Source organism: Scyliorhinus canicula, chromosome 1, assembly GCF_902713615.1.
Source record: "Scyliorhinus canicula chromosome 1, sScyCan1.1, whole genome shotgun sequence".
In the NCBI taxonomy this organism is placed as follows: domain Eukaryota; kingdom Metazoa; phylum Chordata; class Chondrichthyes; order Carcharhiniformes; family Scyliorhinidae; genus Scyliorhinus; species Scyliorhinus canicula.
This window is the reverse complement of record NC_052146.1, coordinates 119,117,328-119,129,934: the sequence shown is the minus strand read 5'-3', so window position 1 is coordinate 119,129,934 and position 12,607 is coordinate 119,117,328. Positions and strand designations below refer to the sequence as shown.

Genomic DNA, 12,607 nt, shown 5'->3' with positions numbered 1-12,607 from the left:
AAGAGAGAGAGAGAGAGAAAGGCAGAAAGAGAGAAGGCAGAGAGAGAGAGGCAGAGAGAGAGAGAGGCAGAGAGAGAAAGAGAGAGGCAGAGATGGAGAGAGGCAGAAAGAGAGAGAGAGAGGCAGAGAGAGAGACAGAGAGGCAGAGAGAGAGAGAGAGAGAGAGAGCGAGGCAGAGAGGGAAGCATTGTTGCTTCACAGCGCCAGGAACCCGGGCTTGATTCCCGGTTTGGGTCAGTGTCTGTGCAGAGTCTGCACGTTCTCCAAGTCTGCGTGGGTTTCCTCCCAGTCTCTTGTCATAGAATCTACAGTGCAGAAGGCCATTCAGCCCATCGCGTCTATACCAGCCCCCTGAAAGAGCACCCTACCTGAACCCACACCTCCACCCTATCCCCGTAACCCAGCAACCCCACCTAATTTTAGACACTACAGGGCAATTTAGCGTGACCAATCCACCTAACCTGCACATCTTTGGACTGCGGGAGGAAACCGGAGCCCCCAAAGGAAACCCACGCATACACGGGAGAGCGTGCAGACGCCGCAGATAGTTACCCAAGTCAGGAATCGAACCTGGGACCCTGGAGCTGTGAAGCAACAGTGCTAACCACGGTGCTACCCAAAAGAGGTTTGGGATATCATGGTCATGAAAGGAGTCACATGCATTTATGGAACACCTTTCACATCACTCAAGGGCTACACAAGCAAGCAATTACGTACTTTTGAAATATATCCACTGTTGGAATGTATGGAGGCACAGCAATCTTTCCCCAACCAACAATGCGATCATGACCAACGAGTTTTTAAATGTTGAAGGAAAACTCCCCATCAGTTCCTCAAAAAGCACACTGCAATATTACATAAACCCAAGAGGGCAGATATGGAGCTTCAGTTTAAGATCGGATCTGAAAGACAGCTCCTCTGACAGTGCAGCACTGCCTCAATAGTAGACTGGTGTGTCAGCCGAGAATTCTGTGCGCAAGTCCCTACAGTCGGACTTGAACCGACAGCCTCCCTGAGTCAGGGCGAGTATGTTAACCACAGCTGATGGAAATACCTGGCAGGAGAGTGTGCCTTACCTCACAGACATCGGGCACCTCTAGCCTAGTCTCTGGAGGTGCTTTCACCGCAATCACCGTCTGGTCCTGGAAACTGTTGATCGAGCGTATATCTTGGTATGTGACGTAAGCTAGCGTGGATGGAGGTCAAGGTGGGAAAACAGACCAATTCCAGATCACACTCCCAGTCACATTTATCCCCTCTTTTCCACCCGCCCCCAGGTCACATTCATACCCTCTCTCCCATGCACCCCCCCAGTCACATTCTTTCCCGCTTTCTCCCCCCCACTTCCCCAACACACACACTCCTGATTAGCAGGAGGTGCAGCAGACACCATGGACACACAGGATGCCCATTCATTAACATTGCACCCAAGTCCCAATCACCTGGGTCCATCCCCACTCCTTTTGTTAAAAATAAATTTAGAGTGCCCAATTCATTTTTTCCAATTGAGAGGCAATTTTAGCCTGTATATCTTTTGGGTTGTGGGGGCGAAATCCATGCAAACACGGGGAGAATGTGCAAACTCCACACGGACAGTGACCCAGAGCGGGATCGAACCTGAGACCTCGGTTGCGTGATGCAGCAGGGCTAACCCACTGCGCCAACGTGCTGCCATCCCTCCCCATTCCCGACAGGGATGTACGTAGTTAATCTCCCAGAAAGATTCACAAGAGGTGATCCATTCATACAGCAGCTGGACAACCTCAGGACGTCCCACAGCACTTTACAGCCACTGCGTTGCTTTTTAATAGCAAGGCAGATTACAAAGGCACAGACACACACAGGGTGTGAGCCATATCCCCACCAGTGAGAATGATACAGACACACACCGACAGTAGGAGTGAAACTGTTAACACGCGAAAGGATATCTCTGATTTTCCTCATCGTCCGTCAACATTTTCAGCTGAGTGCTGCAGTTTTGGATGAGGTCATCAAGGGATCGCTCCTTCCATACGAGGTCAGTCAGATCCTGCCTGAGGCATTGCTGCTTCGCCACGACTGACGTATCTTCAAACAGACTGCGGCCCCTGTGGGAGAAAACTAGTCAGTCAGCAAAGGCCTCGTTCTCTCCAGTCTGCAAGGGGGAATATGCAAAACCCCAATTGGCTGCAGGCAGACAAGGTGCCAATTGAATGGACAAGTTGTGCCCCCCCCCCCCCCCCCCCAACTCCCCAACTAAAACAGGCAACAGGACCCTGATCCCAAGATAGGTTGGTGTACACCACATAATTCTCAATGTTGTTCACTTCCACCATCAGTGTGGCTCCACCCTCCTCCTTGCATCATTGATTTCCTACAATGATTATAAAAAGGGGTAATGCCCCACTATCTAATGGGAAGGGACACTCTCAGCCAACTGCACAATGATCGACCGAGTGTCGAAAACGATTTGCAGTTCGGTCACATCTTTAACATAGTACAGGTGGCCAAGGTGCGTCACAGGAACATAAATCAAACAATATTTGGCACCAAGCCACATATTAAGACAGGTGACCAAAACCTTGGTCAAAGAGATAGGTTTTAGGGAGTGTGTTAAAAGGAGGCGAGAGGTTTAAGGAGGGAATTCCAGTGCTTAGGGTCTAGACAGCTTGGATTGGATTGTCACATGCATCAAGGTACAGTGAAAAGTATTGTTCTGCATGCAGCTCAGACAGATCATTCTGTACATGAAAAGAAAATGCATAATAGGGCAAACATAAAATACACAATATAAATGCATAGACACAGGCATTGGGTGAAGCATACAGGGGTGTAGTACTACTCGGCAGGCAAGATGTGTGAAGAGATCAGATCAGTCCATCAGAGGGTCGTTTAGAAGTCTGGTAACAGCGGCGAAGAAGCTGTTTTTGAATCTGTTCGTGCGTGTTCAGACTTTTGTATCTCCTGCCCGATGGAAGAAGTTGGAAGAGCGAGTAAGATGGGTGGGAGGGGGTCTTTGATTAAGCTGCCCGCTTTCCCCAGGCAGCAGGTGGTGTAGATGGAGTCAATGGATGGGAGGCAGGTTTATGTGGTGGACTGGGCGGTTTCCACGATTCTCTGTACAGGTCTTGGGCCGAGCAGTTGCCATACCAGGCTGTGATGCAGCCAGATAAGATGCTTTCTATGGAGCATCTGTAAAAGTTGGTAAGAGTTAATGTGGACATTTGTGCTCACGGTACAAATGTCAATGTCGCCATTATGACAACCTGGCTGTCCAAGAGGCCAGAATTGGAGGAATGCAGAGATCTTGGTGGACTGTTGGGCTGGAAAGGGTTACAGAGATAGTGAGATGGGCATAAAAACGGAGTGATGGACTTCGGGTGGCAGCCATGGAATGAGTGGTCACACATTTTTTAAAAACAATATTTCTTTATTCTCCTCCTTTTTCACATTTTCTCCCCAATTTACACCCACCAACAATAAACAATCGGTAACAAATATGTCAATCCCCATATTTTACCCAGCTCCGCACCCTCTCCACATTCGCTGCCCAGTAGTAATACTTCAGGTTCGGAAGACCCAAGCCCCCTGCCTGCCTTCCCCTCTGTAGAATCATAGAATTTACAGTGCAAAAGGAGGCCATTCGGCCCATCGAGTCTGCACCGGCCCTTGGAAAGAGCACCCTACTTAAGCCCACACCTCCACCGTATCCCTCATAACTCAGTAACCCCACCTAACTCATGACAGCAACTTGGGCCCAGGGATGGATCCCCATGAAGGCAGGAGTTACCAGGAATGATTCTGCAATACAGCCCAGAGATGATACTAATACTCTCACACACTCATTTTTCACTATCTTTCAAACATTACTTCCTGATCTTTTCCACCCCTTTGTTTTTTCCTCTCCCCAGAGAAACAATTCCTGGGCAACAGCCACTCTTCACTGGTTAACAATGTCGGGGCTCAAAGGCAGCACGGTGGCACAGTGGCTAGCATTGCTGCCTCATGGCGCCGAGGTCCCAGGTTCGATCCCGGCTCTGGGTCACTGTCCATGAGGAGTTTGCACATTCTCCCCGTGTTTGCTTGGGTTTCACCCCACAACACAAAGATGTGCAGGGTAGATGATTGGCCACACTAAATTGCCCCTTAATTGGAAAAATTGAATTGGGTACTCTTAAATTTATTTTAAAAAACCAATGTCCGGGCCCACCTAATCCTTCACCTCCACATGCGGGAGTGGCTACACTGTCGATCCTCCCCTTCCATCAGGTACCAAGCCCTAAGAGGGGGTTGGCGACCACAGACTTCCATTGGATTGGTCCACACTTAAACTTGGCAAAGTACTGCTATGGTTTGCCCTCGCCTTCTGCAGTATAGCTGACCATGAAACTCTCCATTCTTACAGGGTGCCTTTAGGTGTATTGGAAGGATTTACAGGTTGATAATCAACGTGTTTGGCCACATTACGAACACACCTTCCATGGGCATCAAGTCCTGAAGTGGGATTTGAACCCAGAGTTTCTGGCCCAGAGATACGCACACTACCCAATGCGCCATAAGACCTCCCTTATCCTATCGATAAGAGGTGTGCCAACCTTCCAGTATTGCCTTGGAACCTCTAGGAATTGGAGATTAATTCCCAGCAGACTGCTGCCAGTAACATCAAAGAGAAAATTATAGCAGCATTAAAAGTAAAGCACAATTCTTTCACCCTCTTTGTACAATTGTATTAATTATGAAGCATGGTAGCATGGTGGTTAGCGTAAACGCTTCACAGCTCCAGGGTCCCAGGTTCGGTTCCCGGCTGGGTCACTGTCTGTGCGGAGTCTGCACGTCCTCCCCGTGTGTGCGTGGGTTCCCTCCGGGTGCTCCGGTTTCCTCCCACAGTCCAAAGATGTGCGGGTTAGGTGGATTGGCCATGCTAAATTGCCCGTAGTGTCCTTAAAAGTAAGGTTTGGGGGGGGGGGGGGGGGGGGGGGGGGGAGTTGCATGGCACAACATCGAGGGCCGAAGGGCCTGTTCTGTGCTGTACTGTTCTATATTGGAGATTGGCAAAGCTAATTGGATGGCTCGACTGCCAGTCGGTCGGCTTATTTTCCAATTGGCCAAGGGAGGCGAGGTTGGCCATGTCAAGTGATAAATGGTGAGAGCGTGGGCGCAGGTAGCTAAAGGACACAAATGTGTCCATCCAGATTTGGTGACCCTCCTCCCAAGGGGCTGAATCGATAACCCACCCAAGGTTTGGAAAGAGAGTAGGGCGGGGCAGGGGGGGGGGACAGGGACGGCTTAACTGAAGTACAAGATGCTGAAGGATCTCGACAAGATGGACGCGGAAAGGACGTTCCCTCTTATGGATGAATCGGGAACTAAGGGGCACAGTTTTAAAATTAGGGACCAGCGTTTCAGGAGAGACTAGGGGAATCCCGAACCCTTTCCCACCCCCCCCCCCCCCTCAGAGGATTGCGCGACTCAAAAGGCTGAGATGGTGGGGGAGGGGGGGGGGGGGGGGGGTCACTGAATATTTTTAAGGTGGAGCTAGATTTATTCCCTTGCATAACAAGAATTTAAGGTTACCAGGGGCGGGGAGATTTGGGAATCTGAAATTCAAAACATAGATGAGCCATAATTTTATTGAATGGTCAAGCAGGCTCGAGAGACCAAGTAACCTATTTCTGTTCTTATTTCATATGTTCAAATACATGTGCCGACCATTTGGAAAAACCCAGTGTCAGGAATCCAATGCTGTGACTTACATCCACTGAATGTTATTCTTAGATTTCTTCCGGATGAGCTGGATTCCTTCCAAAACATTGGTGATGTCATATATCCTCCTCTTCTGGACCTCGAGGACCTCCGCTGCACGATTCAGGTCCAGGACACCATCAGGAGACTCGCTGAGGAGATGGACAAATTTCTTGGTCAGAAGCCCGAGCGAGGTGTCGTATCGGGTCTTCTCCCCCGGGGACTTGGGAGCTGTGAGCGGCGGCGAAAGAAAAACACACACTTGGATCAGAGCTCAAAAATCAATTGCGTGGCCACAGAAAACATCGGGCGAAATTCCACATGGGCGGGGCGGCAAAGATAATCAGCACGTTGAATGGTATAGTATAGAAAGAGGCTATTCAGTCCATCTTTCCAGTAGTTCCACTCCCCTGTGATTTCCCCATGGCCCAGCAAATTTTACATAGCTAATTCCCTGTTGAAAGTTAGTCTTGAATTTTCTCCCACCATCCCATCAGGCAGCATCGTCCAGATCACTAGTTTTGGTGTGGGGAAAAAAAAAATTCTGTTCATCTCTGCTTTAGTTCTTTGGCCTATTTATTACTTCAAATCAATGTCCTCCCACCAATGTATGCAACTGGCCTGAACTAACAGTTGATAGACATTCAATAGCTGGAGACCAGAAAGTGCCCCGGGAACTGTTTTGAGGATATTCACCGCCGGTAGATGGAGCTCTGCAGGATACCATTGGCACTAGCAACATCTTTTGGGGAGGGGCATCCCCACCCTGGAGATTAATCTACTCGAGGGAGCTCAGCACCACACCAGCCTCACGTTCTCCCAAATGCAAAACCCACCCATTTTCAGTGACATTGGCTTGTTGAGGAGGACCATTTGCAGTTTTTCATGCTCATTCCGAATGGTGAGCCGTCACCCACAGGATGGACCTCTGACCACCATTTTGAAATCAAGTATGGTAAAAATGGCAGCATTCAATACTTCCTCCCACTGGAAGTTTGCTGCAAATAACAACTTGCCAACCCATCAGAAAGATGCGAATCGATTGACGGGACTTGGGAAGAGAAAAAGGGTGGCGGCTCTGTAGCAATTGGAAAAATCAATTTTCATCACCACCCCGGCACAATGGCCAAACACGTACTTTTTGGACTAGGAATCCTGGCCGGCATTTTGCCTTTTCCTTTCGGAGTTCGGAATTCTTGTAAATACTGGTGCCCACTGCCTTCGAGGTCCAGTTTGCGTTTTGCCTGATGACAAAGAAAAAAAGAAAATTATTTGTGATTTGACAATTTAAAAGCAAAAATAGAGAAATACTGCATTATAAAATGTCCCCAAACATTATTCCCCCCTCCCTTCCAAGGCTCAAGTAATCGTAACACTAGTTGGACTCTCAATGTTTGAAAACAGGAGATTCCTGCATAGCACAGCGGGGAATTCCCACCACCCAATGAGGTGAGGCATAGAGTTCTGCAGGACCCAGGGCAGTGCCAAGTTAACTGCAAGTGTACCTAGTACTGGTCTTTCCAAACCTAGTTGGGTGCATTCTTGAGAGATCTCATCACAAGACTTCTTTTCTCTTATAGCAAGTTGGAAAGTCAGATTCTCAATTATCCTGCAGGATAGCTCCAAGCTCTCAGCCAAGTGAAATAAAAAATGAAAATGAAATGAAATGAAAATCACTTATTGTCACAAGTAGGCTTCAAATGAAGTTACTGCGAAAAGCCCCTAGTCGCCACATTCCAGCTCCTGTTCGGGGAGGCTGGTACGGGGATTGAACCCGCGCTGCTGGCCTGCCTTGGTCTGCTTTAAAGGTCAGCTATTTAGCCCTGTGCTAAACCAGCCCCATCATCTCTAATATTTGTACAATTATTTTTTTTTTTTTAATGTTCAAAGAAAACAATCTTTTAAGAAAAATGCTCCAATGATTTTTCTTTTTGAGTATTGTCCACACCAGTATCCCTGAGATTATTCGTCAATTCCTGGAGACGGTGCAAAAGGAGGCTATTTGGCCCATCATGTCTGCACCAGCTCTCCAAATGAGCATCATGACTTACTATTCCACTGCCTTTTCCCCCCCTACCCTTATCTCATGCCTTTTGGAATGTCTCTATTGACACTGCCTCCACCTTCCAGGCTGTGCACCTCAGATTCAAACCACTTGTGTGAAAAAGTTTTCCCTCACATCACATTTGCTTCTTCTGGAAATCACTTTATTAAATCGGTGCCCTCTCGTTCTTGATCCTTTTACGAGCGGGAACAGTTTCACCCCATCTATTCTGTCCAGCCCCTAATGATTTTGACCACCTCCATCAATTCTCCTCTTAACTTATTCTCTCCATGGAGACTAGTCCCAACATCTCTAATCTATCCCCATAACTGAAGTTTCCCATCCCTGGAATCATTCCTGTAAAGGTCTTCTGCACTCGCTCCAGTGCATTCCCATCCTTCCTTATAGCATGGCACCCAGAAGTGACCACAATCTTGCAAGTGTTGGCAACCCAACTGGCCGAGGGAGGTCAAAAATAAGTCAGTGCCCCTGCCCATTCCAGTACAAACCCAGACAGCAAGGACGTGGACAATGGGCTCCATTGCGATGCTCTCTGTAGTTGGATAGCTTGTGCTTTGTGACAGTGTCACACAGATCAGCTTTGATGATGTTTCTGTAGTGAGCAGACTACATGGATCTGGAGGCGGTGCGCTTGGGAAGGGTGTGCGCGTGTGTGGGGAGGTGGTGAAGGATAGAAGGCTACCTTGGAGCTCAAACCACTTTGATAAACAACAGTTAAAACTATTAGCATTGAGAAAGGCTTGGATCATTAATGGACTAGGCTCTGGCTCCGCATTAATTCAGATCCACAGTACAGCAGACAAGGGGCCTGCAGCTTCCAGAGCCCGACAAACCACACCACCAGGACACTTGCTAAACCTTCACAAGGGGTTCAAAACCGCAAAATGTCATGGAGGAAAACCATTAAGTGCAGTCATTCATCACGAGGGGTGTTGCCATGGCGAAAGCCTGTTGAAGGACGACCTCATGCCGCTTGGCTGAATTCCAAACCCAGTTCCTTTTTCCCAGACACCTCGTTATTGCAAAACATGACAACTGGAGCCCGCTCTCCATTTGATTTAACGCCCTGAACAACTCTCACTGACACAGCCAGCCAACCACTCGAATTGCTGTGGACCTACACTCTAGGCCCCACTTCCTCCTCAGAGACTGACGACAGTTTCCCCACCCCGACTGCACAGAGCAGGAACGGTCCTTAGAAGGAGAAGGCGGAGACTCCAGCTTAAACTTAAACCCCAGCAACAAATTTATTAAGGCAACAGGGTTAAAATCATCCCAGGAGCAATTAACAGAACTTGACACTGAGCCATAGGTGACCAAAGGCTTAGTCAAAGAGGTAGGTTTGTAAGGAGTGTATTAAAAGGAGGAGAGAGACACAGAAGGAGAGGGGTTTGCAGAAGGAATTCCAGAACTTAGGGCAGTTACGCGGGACACTATCAGTGGAGCGATTAAAATCGGGAATGTGCAAGAGGTCAGAACTAGATCAGTGCAAGGATCTGAGGGTTGCAGGTCGAAGGCAGTTACTGGAATACTGGGGGACTATGGAGGATTTTGAAAAAAAAATTGCGTATTTCAAAATGGAGGCATTGCCATACATCGCAGAATGTAATGCAGGTCAGCAAGCTCAGGACTGATGGGCAAATGGGACTTGGTTTGAGGTCAGGGTAGAAGCAGCAGAGCTTTCTTCCAAAGTATTCACTTTGTGGTTGGAGCTTTTGAGTGAACAAATTCAACGAAACAACAATCTCCAACATTCCCACGAGACTACAAGGCACTAGACACATTGAGTTAGATGGCTTCAGATGCAGCAAAGCACCTGGCCTTTCCAAGGTGGGGACATTGGAGTCAGGGAAGGGTGGTGCCACTGGAAAGAGGAGAGGTAGCGGCGGGATGGAGGGACATTTGACTTGAGTGTGATGCTTCTTAATCTGATGCGGACCAACACGCCACATCTCAGCTCACACGGACATATGAAATAGGAATAGGCCACTCGGCCCCTCGAGCCTGCTCAGCCATTCATGGCTGATCTGATTGCAACCTCAATCCCACATTACTGCCACTGCCCCCCCCCCCACCCCCCTCCCTCCCTCCTACCGGCCGCTCTGAGGTTCTGGAGAATAAAAAGAGTTCCAATAAAGCACTGGTTAGTCCTCAGTTGGAAATAAGAGTTTAATTCTGGCCACCACTCTATAGAAAGGATGTCAAGGCATTGGAGTGGGTGCAGAGAGATTTACCAGAATGGTACACTAGATGAGAATCATAGAATCATAGTCTTCAGTTATGTGAAGACAGTGAAGCTTTTTTCCTTAAGAGTAAAGGTTAAGGGGGTTAATATGATCACCCAGCAACAATCAAACTGTTAAACTGGGGGTTAGATGCACCTCAAAAGGGGCGAATGTGAACCGGGAAGAGACAAGGGAAACGTGCAGGGTCAATCATGCAAGTCAACGCTCTCTTCTGGATCTGGATCACGGTGTGGCTGAGGTATATGTGCGCACAGACAGACAAACAAACTCCTCCCGCAACAAACCTGCAATCTGGCCTCTGAATGTTTCATGTTACAATTGCTGCAGACTGAAGAGCATCTTTTAAACAACGCTCCTTGCTGCGTTGCCAGTCTATCGCATTCATGCAGTTCTGAGTCCAACACTGAACAGATGAAGCAGACATATTTGCTGTTTCTCGGGCTCCTGCCCCCTTCATTTTCTCCTTTCCTGGTCTGTGATGACCATTTAAACCTGGGCTGCCACTCTTGATGACCCCGCTCAACCAGACTTCACTCGAGAATCCAGCGTGACAACTAGCCACCTATTTGAGCACGAGAGGCAACACGCCAGATTCAGATTTTCCCCTCGCCCGATGCCTACAGACACAGACCCTTTCCAACAGAGATCACTAAACAGCAATTTGAATTTACACAGCAACTTTTTTCTTTTTAAAATCTATTTTATTACAAATGTGTGCAAAAAGCACACACACACACACACACACACACAGCCCTCCGCTAACCCCCTCCCGATACATTTGATCTTTTCCGACCGAAGGAAGTCTGATGTCTTGCCAGGCCGCCACCCCTGGCAGCCTATCTGACCTCCAATTCAGCAAGATCCTTCGCCGGGCAATTAGAGGCCACAGCATTAACCCGCTTCTCCTCCAGCAGCTCCAGCATTCCCGATACCGTAAAGATTTTAGATAACATCCCCAACACCACTTCCCAGTATCTCTCCAGCTTCTCACAACCCCAAAATGTGAGTGCATGATTCCCCGGCCCTCGCCCACACTTCTTGCACTCATCTGCCACCCTTGGAAAGAAGCCACTCATCCTCGCCTGGCCATATATACTCTGTGCACACCTTGAACAGAATCATGCCCATCCTTCCGCAAGAGGAGGTTGAATTGAGCCTCTGCATCGCCTCGCACCACAGTTCCCAGCCTATTTCCACCCCACCACAACCCCACCCCCACAGCAACTTCACAAAGTAAATCGTCCTCATGGACACCTTGGGGGCTTTCTCAAACAAAGATTTGACACCAAGCCATACAAAGAGATATTATGTCAAAATCTTGGTCAAAAAGTAGATTTTTAGGAGATTGTCTTGAAAGAAGAGGGCACTTAAGGAAGAGTATTCCAGAGTTTACAACCCTTGTCCGTCAATTTCCACACTCCCTAACCCACAGCATCAAGGTTCTATTATTTTCCCACTTTGCCCAAGTTCTACTTTATTCTACTTCCAGTTGTTCATCTCTGCCCCTCCCTCCATCTCTTGTCTCTCCACCCCCAGCCCCAATCCAGTCTCATTATTTCCAAAGCCCTTTCCCCAAAGCACGCCTGGATTGTTGAGTCAGTTTATACCTCAACTCCATTCTCTGGCCACATTTCCCCTCAATGCCACTGGGTGGCAGTGCTGTTCCACAGAAGCAATGGTGCCTCACAGGGCAATGCCCTCAAACACTTGGTGCCTGTTCACACAGCCCGGCCTGGGCTGGCCCATGCGCATCTTGAACTGTGCTGGAGTCACTGTGCGTTCGGGTCTCAAGAGCCCACCCATTATTCAGCCTCGCACTACACAATAATTCCCTTTCTTCTGCCTTGCTGTGAATTATACTGGTATTGAATAGCCCTGTCACAGCCATACAATGAGCTCTCAGACTCCCAGAGCAGCTAGAGTACTTACATAATCAAGCAGAATGTAGGTGATTAACATTAGCTGTGGCAACTGAAATAGTTTCTTCAGCAATCCTCGGTCACAACGCAGAGCCCCCTTTACCCTCCTCTGGCACCTGCCACCTTGTGCTCTCCTATAAGAGTCTGCCAGCTAAACACAAGGGGAAAAACTTGCCCTTTAGCGACCCCATGGGTCAGTAACTGGGTTTGGAACAGTTTGTGTCAGCTGGTAGCACTTTCGCTTCAAAGTAACAAGGTTCTGGGTTCAAGCGCCACTCCAGGACTTGGGCACAAAAATCAAAGCTGACAGTCCAGTGCCGCACTGAGGGAGTTCGCCATTGCCAGAGGTGCCACCTTTCAGATGAGATGCTAAGCCGAGGCCTAATCTGCCTGCTTGGGTGGCTGTAAAAGATCCCTTGGCTCTATTTGTAGTTAGGACTCTTCCCTGGTGTCCTGGTCAATATTTGTCTATGAATTGACATCTCTAATCTGGACATCATCACACTGCTGTTCTAAGAGTTTGCTGTGTTATCATACCCGTACGACTCGGCCAACGTCGTCTACCTCATAGGCTGCAGGAAAGGATGTCCCGAAGCGTGGTACATTGGAGAGACCATGCAGACACTGCGACAACGGATGAATGGACAACGCGCAAC

The 12,607-nt window shown here is 48.5% G+C and overlaps 1 protein-coding gene across 1 annotated transcript in view; it reads right to left on the bottom strand.

Annotated features, from left to right (window-relative positions):
• Positions 1 to 12,607, bottom strand: part of LOC119953351 (transcription factor E2F2-like) — a 69,574-nt gene that overhangs the window by 6,164 nt on the left and 50,803 nt on the right. Inside the window, exons 2-5 of the mRNA XM_038777950.1 lie at positions 6,860 to 6,965; positions 5,733 to 5,952; positions 1,929 to 2,087; positions 1,055 to 1,191 (exon numbers count right to left, since the gene is read on the bottom strand). Of these exons, the coding sequence (XP_038633878.1) occupies positions 1,055 to 1,191; positions 1,929 to 2,087; positions 5,733 to 5,952; positions 6,860 to 6,965 (622 nt within the window). The remainder of the gene's footprint in view (positions 1 to 1,054; positions 1,192 to 1,928; positions 2,088 to 5,732; positions 5,953 to 6,859; positions 6,966 to 12,607) is intronic.